Source organism: Camelus dromedarius, chromosome 8 (assembly GCF_036321535.1).
Source record: "Camelus dromedarius isolate mCamDro1 chromosome 8, mCamDro1.pat, whole genome shotgun sequence".
NCBI lineage: Eukaryota > Metazoa > Chordata > Mammalia > Artiodactyla > Camelidae > Camelus > Camelus dromedarius.
Genome location: NC_087443.1, coordinates 42,351,076 through 42,376,145, shown reverse-complemented (window position 1 = coordinate 42,376,145; position 25,070 = coordinate 42,351,076). Strand labels below are relative to the sequence as shown.

General features: G+C 40.0%; 2 protein-coding genes across 13 annotated transcripts in view; one reads left to right on the top strand and one right to left on the bottom strand.

Moving 5' to 3' along the window:
* Positions 1-25,070, top strand: part of BICC1 (BicC family RNA binding protein 1) — a 328,975-nt gene that overhangs the window by 294,628 nt on the left and 9,277 nt on the right. For 5 of the 6 annotated variants that reach the window (XM_064488159.1, XM_064488158.1, XM_010985769.3 and 2 more), the window contains 10 exons: positions 864-1,050; positions 2,864-3,025; positions 3,628-3,824; positions 3,964-4,096; positions 4,638-4,794; positions 11,957-12,122; positions 14,823-14,862; positions 15,252-15,406; positions 19,791-19,947; positions 23,436-23,596. In XM_064488159.1, the coding sequence (XP_064344229.1) occupies positions 864-1,050; positions 2,864-3,025; positions 3,628-3,824; positions 3,964-4,096; positions 4,638-4,794; positions 11,957-12,122; positions 14,823-14,862; positions 15,252-15,406; positions 19,791-19,947; positions 23,436-23,596 (1,515 nt within the window). The remainder of the gene's footprint in view (positions 1-863; positions 1,051-2,863; positions 3,026-3,627; positions 3,825-3,963; positions 4,097-4,637; positions 4,795-11,956; positions 12,123-14,822; positions 14,863-15,251; positions 15,407-19,790; positions 19,948-23,435; positions 23,597-25,070) is intronic. The other variant, XM_031461294.2, reaches the window with a different exon arrangement.
* The window catches only part of FAM13C (family with sequence similarity 13 member C), a 542,774-nt gene continuing 532,895 nt past the window's right edge, over positions 15,192-25,070 (bottom strand). For 5 of the 7 annotated variants that reach the window (XM_064488166.1, XM_010985766.3, XM_064488162.1 and 2 more), the window contains 3 exons: positions 22,590-22,681; positions 19,290-19,832; positions 15,192-16,139 (listed from right to left, as the gene is read on the bottom strand). The gene's annotated coding sequence lies outside the window, so the exon portion shown is untranslated. Of the gene's footprint in view, positions 16,140-19,289; positions 19,859-22,589; positions 22,682-25,070 lie in introns of all 7 variants that reach the window. The other 2 variants (XM_031461297.2, XM_031461298.2) reach the window with 2 other exon arrangements.

Genomic DNA, 25,070 nt, shown 5'->3' with positions numbered 1-25,070 from the left:
CAGGCATAGGAAGATTTCTAGATTTGAGTGAGAAGTGAGCCGGGGTCAGGGGAGAACAGGTTGTGAGAGCTCTGAGAGCTTGAGTGGCCCCAGGGCCGTGTGATGCTGCCTCGCTGGCCCTGAGGCTGACCACTGCCCTCACTGCTTTCTCAGCCACACGTTTTCTTCATTGTTCATTGGAGGCTTTCCCCCTTGGGTGCACATTTTCAGTTCTGCAGATGGGTCCATTGAGGAAAAAAAAATCATTTATTGTCTGGAAATGAATTTTACCACAAGCTTTGCCACAGATCTGTCATCGAGAAATAGTGGCACCTCAGGGTCCGTTAGTTAACTAGTAGACTGTAAATGTCAAATGTGACTGTTACTGTGCAGTCTATATATGGTGACAAGTTGGATTTGTTTTGGAAAGACAAGGTGCAGGGGGAGGGGAGCTTTCGTGTAAAAGCAAGAGGATGTGAACGAGAAAAAAAAGAATGGGCTGAGGGACGGCCCCAAGTCGCAGCCCTCTGACTGCCCCTCCACAGCTGCGCCGTGACCGTGGGCAGCGAGGCCCTGAACCTCACTGAACAGGAATAAGAATTCCCACCCCATAAGGGTTTGGCAGGAATTGAAATATATGTGCAGCTTCCATCAGTGCCTGGCACACAGGCCACACCCAGCAAATGGTGACTAACATTTCATGGCCTTACCAAAAGGACTGAGCTTCAGAAATAAGGGGTTAGAATTTGCAGTTGATTTTAAAGCAGCATTAATCCAGTGCCTGAGTGGAATTCTTATTACCATATTCATTTCTCATCATCCTCCCCAGTTCATTGTGGACTACTTGCATGTCACTTTTTCTTTCTCATTATGTGTTTTCATAGTCTGTGATTGTGAAAAGTGTTGAGCGAAATGCCTTAAATATGTATGAAGCAAGGAAATGTCTCCTCGGACTTGAAAGCAGTGGGGTTACCATAGCAACCAGTCCGTCCCCAGCATCGTGCCCTGCCGGCCTGGCATGTCCCAGCCTGGATATCTTAGCTTCAGCAGGCCTCGGACTCACTGGACTAGGTATAAAATTTATTATTATAGCCTTTCTTAGTCACTGGGGGATTGCATATCCAGTTCCCTTTCTTTCTGTCATTAGAGGCTACATTTTAAAGGCAATATTTCTCCCTCTTCAGGCTCTTAAGATCAGGTGAAAAGCAACAAAACTCGAATCAATCCATTTTGATTTTTTTTGTTAGACTCTATGGATTTCTGTTACCCAGATTCTTTTTATTTCAGCATAAATAATCAAGGTCTGGCTGTTTTATTTTCAGTGGCTGTGTTTGTTCTTCTAAATTAAGAATGCCATCGAGAGTGAAATGAGCAGACTGACTGTAATTTATGTGTTTGTTCTCCCTTGCATTTGCAATATTGCCATCAGTCCCTGGAGATAAAGATTATCCAGTGTGCTTTTCAAAAAGTAATTGCAAATCTGCAAGAGAGGTGGGGAGAAGGGGAGGTGAAAGCAGGCAGGACCCCCACTCCCACAGGCGAGGCCTGCCTTGCCCAGCCACAAAGGAAATCTAGCCTGTGGCCACCAAGGGAAGCAGACGGACCTGTATTTATATCTAAGGCGAAGAAGAAAAAGATGAAAGGACAGCAGGATCTCGGTGCTTTAGTTCCTTGAGAGAGTAGATGTGTGTTGCCTCATTTACAGATTCCCATCTTGCGGGCTGAAGCTCACTGCTATATTACCGTTATGCTGGGTTCACTACTTTCTTGCACATTATATTTAAAGTTAATGTAACAACCCTCACAAATCATTCTGCCTCATTCAGTGTTGATTTGAGACAGAAAAAAAATATACTTTCAGCAGGCTTTAAATTTTTTAATAGCTATTCTTGCTTTTAGAAAGTGTAATACGGTTATACTATGATTAGGATTCCAAATAGCCCTGCTCAGACACCATTACAGGTAAAGTCAGATTCCTACCCCACCTTGGCCCCTAATCTCCTACAGTTGAGGAGATCTGAAGAGTCGTAGTAACACTGCAATGCATGTGAGTTGGGAAATTGCCAGTCAGGCGACTTAGCAGGAACTGAGTTCCTCCTGCACTAGAGAGGAAAAAAGTGGACAAAAGATCAGAGTGACTTAATTTTTAAAAATGTTTTCATGACTGTCCCTATCCTGTAATACTTAATGCTCTAAGTATTCCCGGAAACTTATTATACAGATTCACTCTTCAGAACATATTTGAAATGCCTAAAGGGAAATTTCATTACTAAATCAAACATTTAATCCTTAAAAGAAGCAAAAACCCCCAAATACTATTTTCCTGAGAAAAGTTTTCATATGCGTTGGGATGGACCACAAAGAAGTCATGGATGTGTTTTGACATCCACACGAAAACGTTTCCAGGTAGGCTAGCCCGTCTGCAAATGGACAGAAGGAAGCCATCCCACCGCAGGCAGACATCCCCTATCCACAGCTAATTGTAAGTGGTTTGAAAAGAGGTTGTTTGGAAGCTGGTGACAAGTGAGTTATGCAGATAAATAAAAATGGGTTTCCACTGGAGCAGAGCTGTGCTCATCCTGGCAGTCGAAGTGAGTCCAGAGCTGCAGGGGGGTGCTCAGTGACTGGGCTGCTGTCCTGGTCCGGGCACACCTGTCTTCCATTTCCAGATCACCATCTACTTCTGGATAAGCTGGGTCCTGTGCTGGAGTTGTGCACATGCAGTGTTTCATGTGAATATTTGAAAGAAGGTAGTCTATCACTCATATGTTATATTTAGAAAATATCAGATTATGTGTGTGTGATTTTAAATGGCAATATTGGTGCCATCTGTATTTTAAAATTTTAAATTTATGTGTATTGACTTCACATTCATTCATTACAGGTCTTTTGGGACCCACCACCTTGTCTCTAAACACTTCGACTTCTCCAAACTCACTCTTGAATGCTCTCAATAGCTCAGTCAGTCCTTTGCAAAGTCCGAGTTCTGGCACCCCCAGCCCCACATTGTGGGCACCCCCACTTGCGAATACTTCAAGTGCCACAGGTCAGTATCATTTAAGTATAACCAAAGGCGTGTATCCTTAGACATGATCAGTTTTTAAATGAAATTTATGAGTGGTTCTGTTTCCTCAGGGAAAAATTATGGTTCAAAGCATACTGTAGCCAGACAGATTCCCCAGTGTGTAAATTAGCTAAAATGAAGCATAGCAAAGCAGTGAGTTTTTTCATAAAAGTAGTATGTAATCTTCCAATGTGACAAGCAGATCAGGAATAAGAGCATGATGTGCAGGGGGCAGTGGCAAAGGCACGGAAGGGTCACTGACCCGGCAGTGAGGAAATGCAGGTTCTAGTTTGACAGACTTGCTTGGTAGCCACATGCACATGCTGAGTCCAGCTAGTGTCCTCCTCTGCACAGTGAAGAGCTTGGATTAAATATTCTCTAAAGTGTTCTTCCATTTTCATAATTTATGTGTTTTTATAGTAATGTGTTAAACCTGTTAACAGAGGTATCAAAATTGAATTCTCTTCTGAATGTGCAGCAACAAAAATGACATTTTTTGTTGTCATTACTGAAAATGATAAAATAATACGTGTTGATTCTGAATTTTTTTCCTGTCTAATATTTGCCTTCATGCAATGTTGCAGGTTTTTCTGCTATACCACACCTTATGATTCCATCTACTGCCCAAGCCACATTAACCAATATTTTGTTGTCTGGAGTGCCCACCTTCGGGCACACAGCTCCATCTCCGCCTCCTGGCTTGACGCCTGTTGATGTCCATATCAACAGTATGCAGACAGAAAGCAAAAAAATCTCTGCTTCTTTAAATGGACACGCACAGGTAATGCCCTTCAGCTAGAATCATGTGATCAGTGCTGTTTGTGAGGGATAAGCCACAGGTGACACGTTTAAGCTTTCACTGAAATGAATTTTAGAATTATGACCATATCTGTATGTTATTTTTTCTATTATTATTTCAGTCTCCAAATATAAAATATGGTGCAATATCCACCTCGCCGCTTGGAGAAAAAGTGCTTAGTGCGAATCATGGTGATCCTTCCAGACCAACAACTGGATCTGAGCAGGTGTCTCCCAAATCAAATCCTGCAGAAGGTACCTTTCCTTCTGCTCTGCATTTTGGATAAAGGGGATTGTAGAAAGTCTGTGCAGTGATTTTAAGTTGGTTTTGCTAACTGGTCATAATTCATCCTGCCTCTAGTATGCAGAAAGACATTATCTTGAATAAAATTCCGAAGAGCATGGTGATAAACTGAAAAGGACTTTTCCACAGAAAGAATCACTTTCCCATTACATTGGACTCCCTCAATTAAAGTGAATGTAATTGTGTAGCAGGAAAGCATCAGTTTACTCTGTGTGTGTGTGTGTGTGTGTGTGTGTGTATAATTTTTTCCAAGTAGAGTATTTCTTTTTATAACTCCTTCATCCCCTAAGAGTCTTTCAAAAATATGAGCATCTTTTCTTCAAAGTTCATCTTGAGATTTTGAGACAGCCTGAATTTAAGATGTCTTCTCTGCAGCTGAAAATTGTTACATTTATGTCTCTATAGTGTTGGATTCTGATTTGTTTCCACTGCAGGTGATTGTTGATTTTAAGGTGATGATCGGATTTTACTTTTTTCTCTCCTCCTCTGCAGGTTGTAATGATGCTTTTGTTGAAGTCGGCATGCCTCGAAGTCCTTCTCATTCTGGAAATGCTGGTGACTTGAAACAGATGATGGGTCCCTCCAAAGTTTCCTGTGCTAAGAGGCAAACAGTAGAACTATTGCAAGGCACGAAAAACTCACATTTGCAGTATGTATTTTAATCTTAAAGGCCCTTGACCCTTTGATAGAAAGTGTATAATAGGCTGGAGTTGTTTTAAACTCAATAGTTAATGCTCTTTAGTTCAAGTGAGTTTGATTTTATCTGAGTTTTTTCATTTCTCTTTATAATTACCCTTTCTTTTTCCTTTTAAGCTTTTTAAATTAAGAAATAATACCTGGTAAATTTCACCACTGCTATAAAACAAAATTCAACTGAGTAAATTTAAAGATCAAATTGGCTTTATTTAACGATTCATGCATCAGCAGCCATCCTATTTAGCAAATAGAAAGGAGCTCCAAAGAGCTGCAGGAAAGATTTTTAAAAGCAGAAGGAGGGTGGGACAAAGGATTCATAAACAAAAGAAAGGTTTATTTCAGACAAGGTCACCTTCCTTTGGGAGAAGGCACGGATCAGTCAGGTGGATTACCTCACTAGTGCTGGCCAAGAAATTCTAGATAGGGCTGGTTAAGATTACATTCCTAGGAGAGGCTGAAACTGGTTAGGTCAGGAATAAAGTCTTGGTTTGCTGACAAGGGGTTTAGCACAAGTGACTCCATTTTGGGACTGTTGTGTCCAATTCTCTCCTTTTGATCAGACTCAGCCTGAGCAAGAGATGTGAAAATTTTGAGGCGTTAGTCCCACTCTCAGGATTCTGTAGTTCTTACAGCTTTTACTGATTCTCTATGTGACATTCACAGGTCATGATTTTTTGTTGTTGTTGCATCTCTGTGGTATTCAGAGGTCATGACTTCAGGCTTACAATTGTTTGCTCAGTCATTTTCTTCATTTCTTTTCTGGCATTTAGCTGTTAGGGAGATCATTTGCTTGGTGGTTAGTGGCTGTGAACGTGCATTTAAAACTTTTGAGAGAATGCAATGCACCAGGGAGATCATTATGACTATCTGTGGTCCCCCAGACTCAAACCAACCAAAATTAAATAAGTTAAAGCCCTTGCTGAGAGTCATTTTTTTTTAAGCCAAATGGCTTTTGCTCAGTGACCTTATGTAACTGGCTTGTAGCTTCCCCAGAAGTGTTATTCCAGGTGCAGCAAGGGGTGTTGGCCGCAGCACAGACACTTCCTTGCTCAGCTAAAAGACAGTCAGAGGCTATCCCATTGTCAAGAACAACGCTGGTCAGAGAGTCTAAGGATGTTTGTTGGGCGTCTATTATCTTAGTAGTAGATTCTACAGTATTTTCAAGAGTTAAGGAGAGGTTCCTGATAATGGTTGACATAAATTTACTCATAACCATGGGGGTAGGGCTCGGCCATGGAATGTGAATCCTGAATCATGAAAGCCTCTTGGTAAATCTTTTCTAAATCGACAGTGTAAATTCAGGGGAAGTTGCTCAGTGAAGTGTCTCAGTTTGATCGTAAATAATTAGGGGCACAGTTAGAAGACCTAAGAGACATTGCCCAGTTAATGCGCACGCCATCTAGGCATCCATATCCCAGGGAGAACGATAGCCACCACAGACAGAGATAAATGCTGTCAGGGCACAAACTACTTCCACTGAAGTGGCTCTGTTCGGGGCTTCATTCGCAGGGGCTGTTGCATTTGCCCACTCAAGCTACTAGTTTGTTAAGTGTTCAGTGCCTTTAGAAAGTAAGTCTAACGAAATAAGTTCTAAATGCCAGAGGTTACCCCCTCTTAGCAGTGGCTTTGGGATACAGGTGACGGTATTATCTTTCCAGTACAATTCTGAGTAAATGAAAGAAAAGGAGAAGTATAAAGTCTCGTTTAAAGTATAAAGTCTCGATCTCGGGTCTTGGGAGGAAGCAGTCTACCTCAGTCACTTCTCTCACTAGTCAGCTTGAGTCTTCGGTCTCCAGCTGGTGTGCAGGACTGGATGTTGGGTGGAGGCGTCTTCAGCTGTGAGATGTGTGCCTAGGGTCCTGTAGTTTAGCTGCCATCCGGGTAGTGAAGATGATCTGACGCAGTGCCTTCCAAGGAGACTCAAACACTTCTTCTTGTGATAATGTAAGATAATAAAATGCCTTTGTGAAGAGATGAAGTGAGGGGAATGACGTAGGCATTGTGACGTCGTGTTAGGCTTCTACTGACCTGGTGGTACGTCAGAAGGAGTATCGTCTGCTCCAGGTGGTCCTAGATCGTTGAGCCATGATGGTGTTCATGGCTGGGGATCCCAGGATGGAGTGGAGGGAGATGGCCACTTCACCACACTTCTCAGAGAAGTGCACTGTTTAAAACTTACGGCTTGCTTATTTCTGGAACTTTTTATTCAATATTTTCAGACCTAGGTTGATTGTGAGTAACTGGAACCATGGAAAGTAAAACCGTAGATAAAGGAGGACTACTGGATTTAATTTACTTATTTTATATGAGCATTTAATTTTTTAAGCCATTTAAATAGAGGTTTTTTACAAATTAATTTTGGCAGTAACATCTGAAGGTGGAAAATACCATACATCTGCAACACATATGTAGGCACACATAAATAGTCTCAAACAGAGACCTTTTGGATTTCATTTTTAAATCACTGCCATGAATCAGGTACAATAATACAGAATTCACTAGTTATGAAAGAAGTTGGATTTAAGTTGTTTTTCTGGTAGATGGAGTAAGTTAAGTTTACCTACTCAGATGGTTAAAGCATTTGTGGGGAAGCCACTTAAAAGATTTTTTATCTACCTTTGTTTCAATGACTGTTTCCCTTTTGTTTATCTTCTGATAAGAATTACCTCCCTGAAGTTTGTAGAATATTTACATCTCGGAGGTACAGGGAAAGAACGCAAGTTTCTCCAAGGACTTTGGTTTCCTAAGGGTAGAATTTCTACAATGCTTATAAGCCTTTTGGGATAAATAGGGGAGGTCTGAGGATTGGAAAAAGGCGTAGGTGGATTTTGAACTACCTCTAGAGCTGTATTTCTAGTTTTGCAAAGATTTGTGAGATACAGTTGCTCTCAATTCCTTAAAGAATTGGGTTGCAACCTAAACAACATCATAGTTTGATCCACCCATCCAACTACATTATTCTTAATTTGCTTTAAAAAAATTATATATATATATATATATATATATATATATATATATATATATATATATATATATATATATAAAATCAGGGAGAAGATTTCTAAGATGGAAATCAAAAGATTTCTGTGTTTTAGTAAATCCCTTTCACAAAGGCTTAAGAGGGTTTTTCTTTCCCTCTGAGTTTTTGACTAAAAAGAATTCCTATCAGGCTCTGAATATAAGCTTCCAATTTCTGACCAACTTCTGACTAGAGGGCTACTTTAAAAAATTCTTTTAATTTTTTAGGGACAGTAGGGACAAACAGTAAATGCTTCTGGCGGTAGTGAACAACCTCATGGATTTCAGAGGTGCTCCCCAAGAGGGTGCAAAAGATATTTTATTTTCCTCTCTTTATTGGGCTCTACAGACAGAGCCCCAGGAGCGCTGACTCTGGTAAGAATTCTCACCTTTAACCAGCTCCTGCCAGTTTTCCTGGATGCCATATGCAGACCCCAAGTGGGGTTTAAGGAAGTGGATGTAGCTCAGTATTGGCCAGAATTTGGCAGTTTTTCATTAATTTTAATTTAGTTTCCCTTAGCTATTTAGGAGAATAATGTAGCAGTTTACCAGAAAATTCCTCAGAGTCTCAACAACTCTGGGAGGGTCCCATAGAGGGGCTCTCCCTTTGACAGTAGATACGAGAGGGTCTGTAAGACCACTAATTTTGCGGACTTCTGTTTAGTCTTGAAGTCTCTTCAGAGTGGAGACATTTGAGACAGGATTACTAGAATAAGTGCTCAAACAAAGGAGGGTAGAGGGGAGCAGGAGGAGTCACATCAGTCTCATAGTCCCTTGTTTAGGTACCTCTGGTGTCTTTAATTTTTCATTAGCCTTTTTGCAATGAATCTTTCAATGAATCTGTTTTGGAATTTTGAAGCCGTTTGGAGGCGTCTGCATGCCAATTAAAATAGGTGTCCCATTCTGTTTGATTTAGGAGCCCTTGCTTTTAAGTACAACTTCTTAAATAATGTTATCTATTTGGAATGTTCTTCATAATGGCCATTGTAATTCTGTGTTGTCTTTAGTAAGACTTGGCCATTTTTGTAGATATCTGTAGCTTCCAGGATCATAGTTCTTAGACATAAAACAAACAGGTGTACTGGCAGATAGCACACTTAACTCTTCGGGTTTTAAGAATCCCATTTTTTTTAGCCAAGCTATTTGTGGCTTGGAGCCAGGTTAATACCTAAGAAGGATGTGCCACAGGTTTTGGGATTCTGTGGTGTTTTACAAAGTGAACCTTGTTGCAAAGAAATCTTTTTGACGTTGGTGGGTGACCTAGTGTCAATCTAACCTGCTCTGTGGCCTAACACAGGAGCCTTTGTGTTAGGCGGCTAGTGCTTTAACAGCTTTTTAAGTGTGCCACCTGCACTCACCAATTTTTGAAGCCTTTTGGCTTCTGACATTCCTGTTAGCAATAGCCTTTATCTACACAAAACAAGACAAACAAATGTGTACACTTCATCAGTAACCAAGAGATGCTGTGTCCTGGCCCAGAAAAGGCCCTTTGTATACCGCCAACAATTCCCAGCATGGAACATTGGCCTGGGAAAGGACTGAACCAGAAGTCCTCAACAAATGGGAACTAACAGTTCCCACATGGGTCTTGGGACAGAATCAAAGCCTGGGTTTTCCACCAATTAAATGAGAATCATGGTCTGAAATAAAGGCTAGGGGCTTGGGCTCCAGGCAGAATTGTCTGCCAGCTCAAGCTGACCTGCCCTGTACTGGAAAGCCAGTTAGATTGGGAGCTCCCTGCAAAGAAAGCAGAGCTCAGAACCAAGAGGAGATTACCTACAGCCCTCAGACCCAGTGAGAGAGACAGTGAAAGGGTTTGCGGGTGCCACACCTGTGTTTCTCATTTGTCCCCAAAGCTGTTGAAATCTCCTGCAGTCCTATCACTGCCACTTAATGAGTTAAAAAACAAAATCCAACTGAGTAAATTTAAAGATTAAGTTTTCTTTATTCAGCAATTCCTGAATCAGACAGCATCCCATCTACAAAGTAGAAAGAAAATTTGAAGAGCTGTAGAAAAAGAAAGATTTTTAAAGGCAGAAAGAAGGAGGGACAAGGAAGTCAAAGAAAGGATTATGTCAGTCAGTCGGTCAAGGCAGGGATCTATCAATCAGCTTACCTCCCTAGTGTTGGCCAGGAACGTCCAGACTGACTGGCTGAGGTTGTATCGCTAGGAGAGGCGGAAACTGCAGTCAGGTTAGGGATAGTCTTAGTTTGCTGACTTGGATCTTAGAGCAAGTGACTCCACTTGGGGCCTGTTGTCTCTTTTTCAGTACCTTTAAGTCTTCTCTATCGTTTATGTCTGGGTCTTCTAAACCATCTATATGCCTCTGAGACTTTAACATTCTCTCTGCTTTTCAGGAATCAGCAGGGCAATTTTTACTCTCTGATTTTTGCTATTAGAAATTTTCCTGCTGTGAATTCACCTTCATTTAGCTTTGAGTTTCTAAGCTAAACTATGGCTCCCTTGTTCCAAGGTAGTTAATTGTTCACCTTTGTAATAAATACTTGGCAGTATCATGATTTTAATTACTACAACTTACAGTAAGTATAAATACTTAGGTTAACTATAACTGTCTCTTGCCATGGCACCGTTACAGATGTGTTACCCTTACTCTATTTTCTTTTTCCATTTATTTTATTTTTTCAAATAGGCAGTCTATTCACGTTTTTTAAAAAAGCAAAACAATGGAATGCTTCTACATTGAAAGGTTTTGCTCCCTAGCACCTCCATCCACCCAGTTTCCTCTATTTTCTTACCTGTCTGCACAGAATAGAGTATCTTTAGGCAAATATAGCATATATATTATTTCCTTTTTCTCAATAAAATGTTTGTTTTTATAAACTCTGGTTAATTACCATTGTCTTCATTTTATCCAAATCTGTTTTATCTGTGTTTTTATTTACATGGTACTAATACCCCAAATTAACATTATTTAGTATAGGTCAGAGAAATGATTTTATTTTCTCTCTATATTGATGCATTTAAAGTACATACCTGTTACTTGCATCATTAAATGTGATCCCTGAGTGTTTTCTGACTTTTTATTTCTTATCTGCATTAAGCTGCAGTTTCCAGAATGGTCTCCCTGCCTCCAATCTCTTATTGGCTTGATCAGTCCTTTATTTTGTTCTAGTAATTTCTGTCACATTCTGGCTTTAAAACCACCAGTGATCTGCCTCACATGCTTCCTTTTCTTTGCTTATGCTGTTCCCGCTGAGTTGCTCTTCTCTTGGCCTTCTGCACTGGTGAGCCTGAAGGTGTCCTTTAAATTCCAGTTCCCATACCTGTGTGAAGCCTCTGAACTTTTGTCAAAGTTCGTCGCTCCTCCTCTTGTATTCCAACAGCCCTTTCTAAATTCCTCTGAATTCCCCTGGCACAAGTGAGTAGTGAATGATAAAAAGAAGAACGCACGAAAACATCAGCTCTTTGACTAATACCGTTTCTTATTTCTGATTTACTTGAGCTTACTGTGCAATTGGATTTGAACTTGAGATGCACGTACAGGGCATTATCAAGTCTTGTAGCTCAGATAAGTGTCCCCCATTTTAAGAAGCACTTTCATGCTCTTCCCCTGCACCCTGGACAGATGGTAAAGGATATTTATTTATCTGCTACTTTTATCATCACAGACTTATTAGCAATGTCATGTATGTTTCACACAGATGGACTGGACCATCTGCATGCCTTCAGATTAACTTAGTCTGCTTACGTCAGTGATATTTCTTTGATGTATACAAATTAAAAATCTTGTCTGTATGTCTATTTCATATATACCAACTACAGTATATCGTTATATTTAATATGTGTGAAAAAATATCATGAATAGTTTCAGCACCAGCTCTGGGGTCAGAAAATCTGGGTTCAAATCCCAGCTCTACCATTCACCAGAGATGTGACCTTAGACAAGGCACTTCCCTCATCAGAAAAATAGGGATGGTAATACTGCCTTCCTCATAGTAGTGCCGTGAGGATTAAATGAGGTAATACCTGTAAATGGTTGACAGCGGTAAAAGTACATAGTAAATGTGGCACCTAGAAACATTGGGTCCATTTGTATGGAACAGTGGAGCATTCAATTCCAAACTCTCTTTCACAGCAGCACTGACAGGTTGCTCTCAGATCCTGAACTGAGTGCAGCAGAAAGCCCTCTGGCTGACAAGAAGGCTCCAGGGAGTGAGCGGGCTGCAGAGAGGGCTGCAGCCGCCCAGCAAAACAATGAAAGGGCCCGCCTGGCCCCACGGCCATCATATGTCAATATGCAGGTAATGATAAAAATAAAAAGAAATGGGTAAGTCATCCAAATGTAGGGTGCGTGGGTAAGGGAACAGGGAGTTCAGTGAGTCTTAAGCAGCAGAACAGAAGTTAAGTTTTCCTTCTGCATGCTGGCCAAAATTAAATTTAACTTCATATGCACTAGTTAGGAATTGGTTTTGGTATAAACATTAAAAATGAAGTGCAGGATTTAGTTTAAGTGAGAATTCTTTAAAATATAGTATTAAAGATGACATAAAATGGTCTATATCACTATGTCTTATGCAAATGACACTTTTCATCTGTTAAAAAGAATTTAGATAAATGTGAGAGCTGTTATTTCTCAGCATTATTGCCTCATGTCATAGTCATAGTCTTGGATAAATAGATGTAATATCCTTCTGTCTGTGAAATGGAGATAATAACTTTGTTTGGTGTCCTTAGTCATTATAAAAATAACTAATGTGAGGCTTTAGTTTTCCAAAAGTAGATGCTAAATATGATTGATGATTATGTTGGTTCACAGATTTTTATGATTATTTTACACTTTCTTCTGCCAGGATTTTCTCTGTATCCATTTTCAAAATACTAGGTTAAGTACTCAAAGCAGACTATTGATCATGAAATTCAGAATTCTGATCTTTATATCGATTGCAATATGAAAAATAAGGATTTTGTGCTTTTAGAGATGCCTATAAACTTTTTAGTATCAGAATCACTGGGTAGACTTACCTACTTTATTAAGGGATTTATCATCCTTATCCTCCACCTCCAAAAAAGGGAAAACTTTTCACAATATCCTGCAAACAAAGACACTGTCACAGGTATATCCAAGAAATTAATTCATGGAACTAAATTGTACTTCTATAATGCCAGTGAACACTACAGTACAATCCTACTTATCTGTTTTTTAAATGCTTTGCATCTGAACATTTTCATGAGTTTTTAGAAGAATGTTTTTATAAAAGCCATGGCCTTTATAAAGTACAAAGTTAAAAAAAGACATTTATTACATTTTCTCTGGTGGGTTTATTTTCAGTTAATATAAATTAAAATTCTCTTATAATCTAAGAAGTATCAAATCCCTTTGTGATCCCTTTATGGTTTTTGTGCATTTTGTGATTTTCATCTTTTCCATCAGGCTTAAGCCTACAGTGAACCATTTTCATGGTCCTTTCTTTTAGGATGGATATGAATATTCTTGGTGATAGTGTTTCAACTTAAATAGATGTATTTATGCCATTAGTGAAGAGCTGACTCTTAAAAAATCACTAAGAAATCAATGATAGTCACTGAGCATTGACAGGGAGGAAGATGGAAGACTTCCCTGATTCCTTCAGCTAGAAATGATCTCTGTCTCCTGATTGTTCTTGGAGTTCTGTATCTCCAGCTCTCTTTTCACATGTTTCTCACTTTCTAATTTATTTTGCAGTGATTTCTTTCACCCATTCCTGCTAAGACTCTACATGCTTCGAGGCTATAGATTATTCAGTTCATTGTTGTCTTCTTCCACAAAGTGCAGCACAGTCCCTTTACCCAAAAGGCACTCAATAAATATTTATTGAACAAGTGAATTTAGAATCTCCCCACAACTTGCCCTTACACATTAGTCATGAAAAGCTGATTTTAACTCCCGGAGCCATTTTTGACCTACGATTTCAAAAAACATCAAACCGTGTTATCTAAAAATCTGACCTTCCCAGTTTACTGGCATGTTCTTTCTGGCTTGTCGGGATCAGCCCGTTTACTTTTTATGATTTTGGACCAATCATTTGTAGCACGGTTTACTCTCAGAAGTGCCCTGTTTCAGACCATAAATTATATGGACACCCTACATATGATGGCATAGTCCTCCTGGGAGGAAGGTCCAAAGAGCTCTTGCCAACTGGTTCTTGACCCTCCTGGTAGACCCTTGAGACATTCTTGAATTGAGTCTAAGCTAGTTTCTAAATTGGGTAGTTGAGAACACTGCGTTAGCATTTGAGATGTAGCTATTGTATCTGGTCTGCTTTCTTCAAAACAACCTACCTTGGTCCCTACATAGCCCTGACTGTCACAGCCACTCTTTCAGTGTGAACGGGAAGAACAAATGGTGTCATCCTAGTCCTATGCAACAAAAGATAACTAGGTTTTATTTTTTTCTTTAGGTTAATTTTTTTAAATTTAGGTTTAATTTTAATGTGTTTTAAAAGCTAGACATTTACCATTTGTGTCATTTCAACAGCAAAGACAATGCTGATTAGGCTAAATAATCTCCTGGGTTGTCTTGACATCATGCCACCTTAGGCCATGCTTTACCTAAATGAAGAGGGGACTTGGAGAAACAAAGGAGGCTGACAGAGAACCTGAAAGCGTTTTGATAATGCATTGTTTTGAAATGTAGCATAACTATCATTAGGCTGTGCCCTATACTTTAGCATATGTTGGTCCTGGTGTGTTAAATATTCATAGTAAATAGGATTTTTTTTTCCTTTTGAAGGAAAATTTCTAACTCTTACCACTGTCATGACAAAGTCAGAAGTAATAATTTATTATTCTAGTTAATTAGTTTTGAAAGGATGTTCAAGTTTATCAGACAGTCTGGATTACTGTCACATTAGCATGTGTCCCTGGCAGATTCATGGGCTGTAGTCAAAATCTTTGTTCCCTAATCATGGGGAAGACATTAAGATAGACTGGCAATAAAGATACTTTCTCTGTTTGATTTTCAGGCATTTGACTATGAACAAAAGAAGCTATTAGCAACCAAAGGTATGTGATATGTTAATGATCTATACTTTGATTTTTTTTTCAACAGACACATAAAAAGGTTTTTCAATATTTATGTTGAACTGTGAAATTGAACCTCCATTTATAAAAAGAAACCCAGAATGTTTAGGTTCATGTTGCACAAATTTTGTTGAGGTTGAATAGATTATTAGCATTAGATCAATTAAGAAATATGTATCATTTAAAAATTTACCATTACTTTGTATAAAATGTTTCATTTGTGAAGATATTTTAAGGCATTCTGTGTTAAGAAATAATATTCAGTGATAATAATTTCTTTACATGTATCAAAGAAACAATACTCATCAATATTTCATTTAAGAAATACATTTAAAATACCGAACATTTATTTTATGTTCTGTTTCCCAAAGCAATGTTAAAGAAACCAGTGGTGACAGAGGTCAGAACACCCACAAATACCTGGAGTGGCCTCGGGTTTTCTAAATCCATGCCAGCTGAAACTATCAAGGAGCTGAGGAGGGCCAACCATGTGTCCTATAAGCCCACAATGACAACCACTTTTGAGGTTTGTAGCGTCATGCCCTACCCATTCTTCCAGTCTGTTCTCTTCAGTGAAAAGAGAACAATCATCTCTTCCCCTCTCATTCTGTATTTACATAAGGCAAGCCATTCATGGTGATTTTTTAAAAATTTCTATTTCTGTAAGTATATTGCTGTGAAATTGATACAATCTAATTGCAATCTTTTATATGTCTTCTGTAAGTTGTTGACCAGCTGAGAAGGAGATGTAAATGTGGATAAACGTGTTTTTGTTACGGGGGAGAGTGTCATAAGTGATACAGCAGGGCTGAGATTAAGCAAAGGACAGATGTATCACTAGCAAGCCCACCATAGGGGGAAAAGGCAAATACTCAAGAAAAACAAGTTCTCAGATATGAGTTAAAAATTCAGTGTGTTCACATGTGCCAGGAACACAGCAGGAAGTATCACAAACAAGAGCTCCAGAGCGTTATGTTTCCCAGACTCCGGCTGCACTGCTCGCGGGGGACTGGGAAGCTAGCATCCTCAGCATATGGAGAAGGGATCCCGAGTCCCAGGCTTCTGGGTCCGGCTCTACATGACTCACTCAGCAAGGGCCTTTCAATAGGAGAGTGTCAGACTGTGGCTCTGAGCCTTTTCTAAGTGACGGTGGAGTCAGAACGCACGTACACACGTGGTACTGGGGAGACCGCGTAAACCCAAACGTGGATGAGAATGATTTATCCAAGAATCGCCGTGTTCAACCACAACACTGTAGGCTGAAAAAGAGATACTGGTTCAGAGTTTATCATAATTGTTAGCCTAATGACTAGCATTTAGAGACTGACCTGCTTTTCTCCACCCATTTTCTTTGTAATAAATTAGAATGTCAATGAAAGGCGAAAACAAACATGCAATTTTTTTCTTTGTCCCTTTGAGTAAGTGAAAAAGAAAATGCTATTGCAATACTAAAAAGAACAGTCTCCTGTGAATTTCATGGTCAGACTTACAGTAGCAACCTGGCAGGCTGTATTTAAAGATTGAAGTTACTGTCAGCAGCTGGAATGTCGGAACCATTATGAAAAATTTGAGGCTCTAGGAGGTACACGCCTCTTTCTGCTGTTATAGTTCTGAGAGGAAATAAGCATTTCCTTTTGTGGGCAGAAACCTTAAAACCGCTGTGCTAATTCTTAGGCTTCCACTGGTGCGCCTACAGTCGTCCACTCCACTTACCTTTGTCATTGGCAGAGTAGAGTATTAGAGATGGCTGATTGAGTTTTTGTAGTTTCAGAGAGGAAATACTCCACTTTAGAAATGCTAATTTGGTTCTCAAAGACCAACAGCAAGGCAGGTTGAAATGGTGAGCATTCTAACAGCGTAGTGGTCAAGTGCAGGGACCGAGGGGTCTGACAGCCACCACCGCCAGTTGTACAGCCCCGGTGAGTGACTCTACTCTTCTGAGCCCAGTTTTCTCATTGGACTTGTTTTGAGGATGACATGGGAGAGAGCACCCAGTATGTAGCATGGTGTGTAGGAAGTTCTCAGTGATGTTTACTGAGAAATAGGCTACTGTTATTTCCACTCAAGAACTTCACTCTGAAGGAAACCAAGAGCCCGATGAAAGATGTGATCATGTCTGTGAATGCTGATGCTGGGAGTATTTCTGCACATTCAAACTAGGTATGTTTCTTATATTTAAAGGAATAACTTAGAGCAGTATATGAACATATATAAAGTACTAGTAATAATTATCTTAAATCACATTCATTTATTTCTTTGTGGTTTATTAGGTACATTTTCATCCATAAGCTTATTTGATTCCTGTAAGCTCCCAGAGGGAAAGCAGCCCAGATGGGTTAAGTGCCTTACTTGAGGTCATGGTGGTAGGTGTCAGAGAAAGAACCTGAATACATTTTGCAAAATTTCTTATACTCCTCTGCCTAATGGTTTAACTCAAGAGGATACATAGCAAAGGTGCTAGGTAAATGTTCTAGAACCATGTTGCCATACCTTAACAGACGTAAGAATCACTTGGAGAACGTGATAAAAATGCACTCTCCCCCCAGGATCCCATTCATCAGTTAGGGAGCCAGCACAAACCAGTAACCTGCATTTTCAGCAAAAGCCTGGTGTGATCCGGTTGAGGCACCCTTCTAGAAACACTACCCTACAGGGCTGTAACACCAAGAGGGATGACACAGAAATGATGTCAGAACCGGACTCTTCTGCCCCAGCACTTGTCCAAGGACAGTAGACTGCTTCCTGTGGGCAGTAGTGTGCAGGGTCCTGACACAGTGGCTGAACCCCCTCCTGTGGCTTTTCGTGCTTTGGGCCAGTCTGTCCCGCCTTCCTGACTAATGTCTAACAGCCCACTCACACTGAAGGTGGGGGAGAAGATGTGACGAGCTAGATTAGGGCAGGGTATCCACCGTGTAACCTGCTTTTATCCTGGCCCCTTTAAACACTGCTGATGGAGAGAGAATCACACTCTCTTTGGGAATGGTGTTCTAGATCCGTCCTGGTGTGCAGGACTTGAACTTTCCCTCGGGCATCTCAAGTCCACTGAAATGGGGTGGAAGGGCCCTGGTAGCATGATCTGATATTCTGCAGCAGTTCCTCTCTGCAGCTGCATGCCTTTCCCTTGTTTCTGTCGCAGCTCAGAGGGATTAAAACTGGGCAATTAGTGAGGATTGCTTCTCTGGGTTAGGACATGGGGACGGGATGGGGTTGAGAAGGACCTGGGGAAAAGTGGAGAGAACTTAAAAAAGTTTTTTTGAAAGATTGACCACATCTCTGCTTGTAGCACTAATATTTTCAAATTAGAGGGTAGCTAGAAACACTCTCTTTCCTTATTCTTAACGGACGGGAGTAGATGCTGATCTGCAGCAGCACGTTTAGCCAGTAGGTCCTGGTGGGTGTGGGCTCCTCAGTGTGCGGGGGATCAAGGTACAGGAGCTTCCTGCTCTAGGAAGCTTGCTTAAGGCAAGAAATTGATACTGTGAACACCTTGTTCAGATGACTGAGAAACTAGATTTGAGCAACTATTTCCAGTTTTAAGGCAGTTTTGAGAAATTAGCCTTTTCCAACGAGCTCCTTTAGATAAGCAGATAGCTTGAGGCTTATTTTTGTTTTCTTCAAGACTCAAAAATATGACCTTATCCACTTGTTGATAGACTGGGACACCAAAGGGCAAACAAAAGGCTGCTTTGACCTGCAGTATTTCTGTCGCATTAACAGAACTACAGAAGGTTTGGGATTTTCCTTTTCTTTTTGCCACTCATCTGTTAAAACCATTAGGAACGGTTCCATATTCTCTGGAGCAAATAAAAACCTGCATTGGGAATCAAAAGTTTTTTTAATTTGCCCAGCACTAAGAGTGATGAGGTTGTCTGATTATTTTAAGTTTTACAAACCTAAGAGTGGAGGTGAGGTGCTCTTTTGATACTTTAGTTAGTAGATAGCAAACTATTAAATATTACAAGATTGTGTTTGACGTAATGTTTTTAGAAAACATCGTGTTTAGCCAGGTCTGATACAGCTGTGTGCATTAAGTCAGCTTACAGCTTAGATGAGTGGTTTTTTTATATTCAAAGAGTTTAGATGCAGAAGTTTTAAAATATATAGAAATAATGCGTAATGATCTCATTAATGCTTGTAGTAATTACCATTCCTTAGTAAAAGATTCTGTTGGAATTAGCCAGTAAACATAAAACTTTTAGAATCAGAGAACCCCGACTCTTAATACTCTAGATAGAGTACAAAGTAAGGTGCCTATAATACAGTGATTTTAAAAATGAATAAAGAATGAATAAATGCAAGTTCAGTGCGGATTTTGAGATCTTTTAAATTACTATTTCTATTTAGATTTGGAGGAATTAAAGGAAAATTTTCCCAAGTATTTGTAATTTGCTGGGAGATCATATACTTACCTGGATACAGAAGAAGTGCCAGCTCCCTCTCCACCTCCCACTCTGAGAGCCTGGGTGCTCAATTCCTGTCAAAGCACTGGGCGTAGTTACACCTCTTCCCCATTCGTCCTTCTTACGTGATGCAAGGCAGAGAAGCTCCACTCTACCAGCTGGAAGATTTGCCTTGTGGTTCCCCAAAACAGGAGTCTCAGTACCCACTCTTCCAGGTCTTTAGGAGTGAATCTTTATGCTGGGGCTCTCAGAACTCCTCTGGGCACCCTCATAATCTGCTCCCTCATAATGAAGGAAGAACACCTCACCGTGCGTATTACCAAGTGTCCTTGGTGACTGGAGGACAAAGGCTACAGACGGTTATTGCAGCCTCTCGAGAATCAGCATCCATGGGTAACTGCAGGGGCTAGCAATCAAAATTAACGGTAGTGGTCCAAAGTGGATTCCTTTCTCTTCCTACCCCAGGAGACCTACCATTTTAAACATTTCCTTTTCTGGCTTTGTTTGCAGGGCTCGTCGATGTCCCTCTCGAGGTCCAACAGTCGTGAGCACCTGGGAAGTGGAAGCGAATCTGATAACTGGAGAGACAGAAATGGAATAGGACCCACAAGGCATAGTGAATTTGCAGCTTCTATTGGCAGCCCCAAGCGCAAACAGAACAAATCAAGTGAGCTTTGACTTTTAGTCATACTTTTAGATGTAACCAGCTTGGAATTTGTTTATTTGGTTTAGGGTGATGTTCAAGTATAAACTCTGGACTCCATGCCTTCAAGTGTTTCGGATTACTCACAGAAGCCTCTGAGAAGCCTCCCCTATTTTTCCAGGGAAGCAGGCCACGTGGTTCTCTGCTTTCACTGCATTTTGTATATGTTTTCACTCTCACATTTGTCGTATTGAAGCACAATTACTTACGTATCTCTCTCTTTCTATAGAATTTGAGCTCCATGAGCCAGGGACTGTATTCAATCTGTAAGCAATTATTTAGTGTCCATGAGCCAAGCATTCTTTCTGCCTTATTTTTTTTAATTGAAGTATAGTTGACATACAATATTATGTTAGTTTCAGGTGTTCTGATAGTGATTTGACATTTGCAGGCATTATGAAATGATTGCTACCATCAGTCTAGAAATCATTTATTCCTATACAGTTATTACAGTATTACTGACCGTATTCCTTGTGCTGTATATTACATCCCTGTGGTTTACTTATTTTATAGCTGGAGGTTTGTACCTCTTAATCACCTTTGTCTGTTTCACCGCCCCCACCTCCCCTCTGGCAACCACCCCTTTGTTCTCTGTATTTACACGAGTCTGTTTTCATTTAGTTTTGTTTTGTTTTTTTGGATTCCTCATTTAAGTGAGCTCACATAGTATTTGTCTTTCTCTGACTTATTTCACTTAATGAAATACCCTCTAGATCATCTATGTTATTGCAAATGGCAAGACTTTATTTTCTTTATGGCTGAGTAATCCATTGTATGTATGTATGTGTATACACAGACGCACACAGAGCACCTTTTCTTGAATCCAGTTGTCTGTTGATGGACACAAGTTGCTGCCGTATCTTAACTATTGCAAATAATGCTGCAGTAAACACAGGGGTACATATAGTCTTTTGAATTAGTGTTTCTGCTTTCTTTGGATAAATACCCAGAAGTGAAATTGCTTGAAATGGCAGTTCTATTTTTAATTCTTTGAGGAGCCTCCATACTGTCTTCCATAGTGTCTGCTCTAATTTATAATGCCACTAATAGTAGGCTGTGCCTTATTTCTTAATTTGTTTTTTCCTCCCAGATGTCTAATGGGGTCTGACACCTCATAGGTGCTCAGTAAATGTGTGTGGAATGAATGTGTGAATGAGTTGTGCACACATGAACATCAAAATTATGAGGAAAAGGCAGGGATGTAAAGGAGTTGAACAGAATGTGGTCAAATTAGTATCTTGGACAATAGAAGAAAGTCTGCCCAGCTACCAAAGGTGAAGAACAGGATTTTTCAAACTGACAAGATGTAGCTAAATGACATCAACAGGAGAAAAAGTTTAAAGCATAGGCTTTGAACAAATATTAAGACTGAGCATGAGTCTCGTGGTTGTGTCTGTAACAGCACCCATAAGTCTCCATAAACAGACATGAATTGACACAGTAATCACCAGGTATGCCCCAATGCCTTTTTTTTTTTTTTAAGGGTTTCTGGCAATTTTGAAAGCCTGAAACATATAGCTTGGAGTATTTGAAGAATACTTGAAGAAAGGCAATCTAAATGAGCACAGTAAACACTCAGTAACAGCCAGTTGTTACCATCAATCAAGAGTCTCAGATTGGAAAAGGCTGGTCGTGGTGTCGGCCAAGTCTGAATAAGAAAGCATGGTCAACTCTTTCATTCCCAAGTATGCTGTCCGTGGTACCTAGAGGCCTCCTTGAGTCCTGGGCTAGGTCCTCCATCGCCCACAGGGGATGGAGCTAAGAGGCTGGCTGGTGCCAGGGGCAGATCTCAGGGTGAAATGATCTCCGTTTCACATTCCAACATAAATTAGCTCTGTGCATCTCTCCTCTGTCTTTATCTCCTTTCCCTTCACTTAACAACGGATAATTAAAATTGACTATGCAACTTAGCTGCACTGAAGTTCAGAATTGGGGTTAAGATAAAAGATTGATTAAAGAAGAACTGTTCTTTGGCTTTTGTCAGATGTTTTAAGAGCCTAGCGGATTTAAGAGAGACTATAGACACTGTAAGTAAAGATAAAAAGAAATGTAAAAAAAAAAAATGGTGTATCATTATAAATATTTGTCAGATAAAAATATTTTAAAACATTTTTTCAGCTTTTACTGATGTACTTGCTTCACCCAATATATGTAAAATATTATCATTTAAACATGTAATCAATGTAAAGACATATACTTTATTTTTTGTGGTAAGTCTTTAAAATATGGTGTGTTGTATTTTACACTTACGGAAACATTTTAATTCCCACTGGCACATTTCAAGTGCTCAATAGCCACATATGGCCAGTGGCTACTGTATTGAACAACAAAGTTTTAGATAATTTTTCCTGACACCTTTACCAATGTCTAGGTTTTCTCTGGGCATCCCTGTTTCATCAGGTGTCCCACTATAATTCTCAGTAACTCTGTCTTTTTTTTTTTTTCTCAAAGTAACCTATCATTTGGACAGTAAACTATGTGGCCAGCCTGCCAGTGAAGTCCATGTTGTCAAGTCAGTGGCCACTCCAGTGCGTGTCACACTTGAACCAGGACCTCACTGGTCATTCATTCCTCCTCGGTCTATTTTGGTGACTTTGGGGCCTTACCTTCGATTGGTGGAATGTTCCAGGGCTCAGGGCCTCAGGGCTTGGTCCTGGATCCTTTTCTCTACACATTCTTCCCACAAGAGATGAAACATCTATTTTTAAAAGAGAAACCTTATCAAGAAACTTCTTCCACCTGAGATATACATAGGACTTTCAAATGGGAGATGAAAACAATGACAGAAAGTAATTAGTGGCACCCGGTGCAGTGCAGAACAAGATTCTTAGATTTGGTGAATGCACGGATCCCAGAGGAGAGTAGATGGATCTGATTAGCTTGGTGAGTGTCTTCTGTCCCCATCAGTCTGGGAATCCCTCCTGAAGCTGCGTCTGGTGTAAGAGGATAGAATCCCCACAGTGGTGACAGTCGGTTGTCGGTCAGGTAGGAATGGCTGCACAGCTCTGCTCGATTCTGTAGATGGCTACGGAGGGCCATCCTGCATCCAAAAGGAGCCTGGACTTCCTGTAATTTTCCATACCTTTATTGTGCCCTAGGGGTCCTCCTTCCAGTTCCTCATTTAATTCACATCAAATCAATTAGAAAGAGCAAATGTTTCAGAATGCCCGGGGAGAATATGATGAATGATTATGAACTACAGAGGCACTGTTGCTGAATTGCTGCCCCCCAAGTGTAACCTTTTAAATGGCAAGAGCCTCCCTGAAAGCAATAACCAGCATTTCCTTAATGAAAAGCCAATGCTTCAGTAAAGGATGGCTGTATTGCTGCAGCTACTGCTCTATTCAGCCCAAAACAATGACTCTGGAATATTTGAGTGATTAAAACTTTTAATTAAACCACGTTCTCTCTGGGCATTTGTGCTTCAAGCCTGCCTCTCCTTTCCCTTTCAGCGGAACACTATCTGAGCAGCAGCAATTACATGGACTGCATTTCCTCGCTGACAGGAAGCAACGGCTGTAACCTGAACAGCTCTTTCAAAGGCTCTGACCTCCCTGAGCTCTTCAGCAAACTGGGCCTGGGCAAATACACAGACGTCTTCCAGCAGCAAGAGGTCAGTCATTATGTGTTTATTTTCCCAGGCACCTTTGTTTTGGTTGTGTGTATGACGACTTGCAGAATGGAACCACTCGCTGACCTAAGATGACTGTGCTTTCACCGAGCATTTATGCAAGTCTCACAGCTTGGTTTTGCTGCTGAGAAAAATCGCCCTCTCATTTCTTATTTATTTAGTGCAGCTGGTAAACAGGATAGCAGAAACAGGAAATTGTGTTTGCAAAAACACATATAGCCATCCTTCACCAGTTTCAAAACTAAAAGACCTGAGTATATTGATTCGTAGGAACTTTTGATTCACGGCTTCCCTAAGGTCAGCAGCAAGTCTATATTTAATATGATTTTCCTGTTTCATCTGTTGCTATATCTTCATTTGTGGCACTAAAAAGTAAATAATAGCATCTGAAATAACTATGGTTGTTTTCATGTTACTGAAGTCTGTTCTTCAGAATATAATGCGCTTTTTATACATGTTAACTTATTCATTAATTTACTGTTTGGCTTTTACCTCAACTGAGACAGAACTAAGATGTCTCCTGAAACATCCTTACCATGGATTTTGGTCAAACTGATCAGCCGTGGCCATGCAGCACTGGCATAAAGAAAAAAGCTCCTAAGCATGATTCTTTCTCGTCATCTGATCTAGTCATAACACCAGGGCACAGCTAATCCACGGCAACAGGAAGTGAGAACAGTTCTCTAAATCTGTCTGTTTTTCAAATCCTGACATGGTCCACGTTTCATGCCAGTTGGCTTTATTTCATGCTAGAGAACATCTGATTATGTCAGTAATCCCCAGGCATGCAGCAGTCAATAAAGAATCTAAGATTTTCATTAGGCACTTTATATCATAAATCTAATGTCATGCCCATGGTTCAATAACTTATCAAGTTTAATTGCTGAACTTTTTTAACACTCAAAAAATGGATATTTTGGACTTCAGGATAACAATGATTTTGTTTTCTTTTCCCCACATCTAAATGAGTGTTCATTTAACTGAGGGTTTTTCTAAGTTGAATAATAATACTTTCATCATCAGTACATTAAAGAACTGCATTTACTTAGTCTTGCTGGTTAGATATAGGTGGCTGAGAAGCTCAAGGGCAGAGGTATTTTAATTTGTTCATGTATAGAAGGTTTTAGAAGTAAGTGATTAGATGTTATTCAATGATATTCTGGGTTTGTTTTTGATATATGTATTTATTTCCTATTTGAAGAAGCACAGAAATAAATTGACCATAGTTACTGCTTATCTAGTTACTTCAAAAAGAAAGAAAACATAATATAAAGCCAGGATGGCTTATCTAATATTAATGGGAGCAGGGGTCAGCGAATTACAGCCTGCAGACCCAGTGCCTCATTTTGTAAATGAAGTTTTACTGGGACACAGCCATACCAACTCATTTACATATTGCCTGTTTGCTTTTGAGCTAAACCAGCAGAGTTGAGTAGGTGAACCAGAGACCATATGG